General features: G+C 37.5%; 1 protein-coding gene across 1 annotated transcript in view; it reads right to left on the bottom strand.

Annotated features, from left to right (window-relative positions):
* LOC114023296 (zinc finger protein 850-like) overlaps window positions 1–467 on the bottom strand; it is a 20404-nt gene that overhangs the window by 1230 nt on the left and 18707 nt on the right. Inside the window, exon 5 of the mRNA XM_027835900.1 lies at window positions 1–467. This exon is cut by the window's left edge and continues 1230 nt beyond it; it is cut by the window's right edge and continues 598 nt beyond it. Coding sequence (XP_027691701.1) covers window positions 1–467 — 467 coding nt within the window.

Here is a 467-nt window from a genome sequence, read left to right as displayed (position 1 = left end):
ATTGATTACATTCATAAGGTTTCTCTCCAGTGTGGATGCGCTGATGTTCAGTGAGTTTGTTTTTCTTTAAGAAAGTTTTTAAACACTGATTACATTCATAAGGTTTCTCTCCAGTGTGAATTGTCTGGTGATCAGCAAGACTGGAGCGCAGTGTGAATGCTTTTCCACACTGATTACACTCATATGGTTTCTCTCCAGTGTGGATCCTCTGATGTACAGTAACACTCTTCCTACATATGAAAGTTTTTCCACATTGATTACATTCATAAAGTTTCTCTCCAGTGTGGATTTTCTGATGTTCAGCAATGCTCTTCCTCCATCTGAAAGTTTTTCCACATTGATTACATTCATAAGGTTTCCCTTCAGTGTGGATTCTTTGATGTTCAGCAAGTTTGTTTCTCTTTAGGAAAGTTTTTCCACATTGATTACATTCATAAGGTTTCTCTCCAGTGTGGATTCTCTGATGT

This window comes from Vombatus ursinus, unplaced genomic scaffold (genome assembly GCF_900497805.2).
Source record: "Vombatus ursinus unplaced genomic scaffold, bare-nosed wombat genome assembly UNPS02014817.1, whole genome shotgun sequence".
NCBI classification, from domain to species: Eukaryota; Metazoa; Chordata; class Mammalia; order Diprotodontia; family Vombatidae; genus Vombatus; species Vombatus ursinus.
This window is presented reverse-complemented; position numbering and strand designations above follow the sequence as displayed.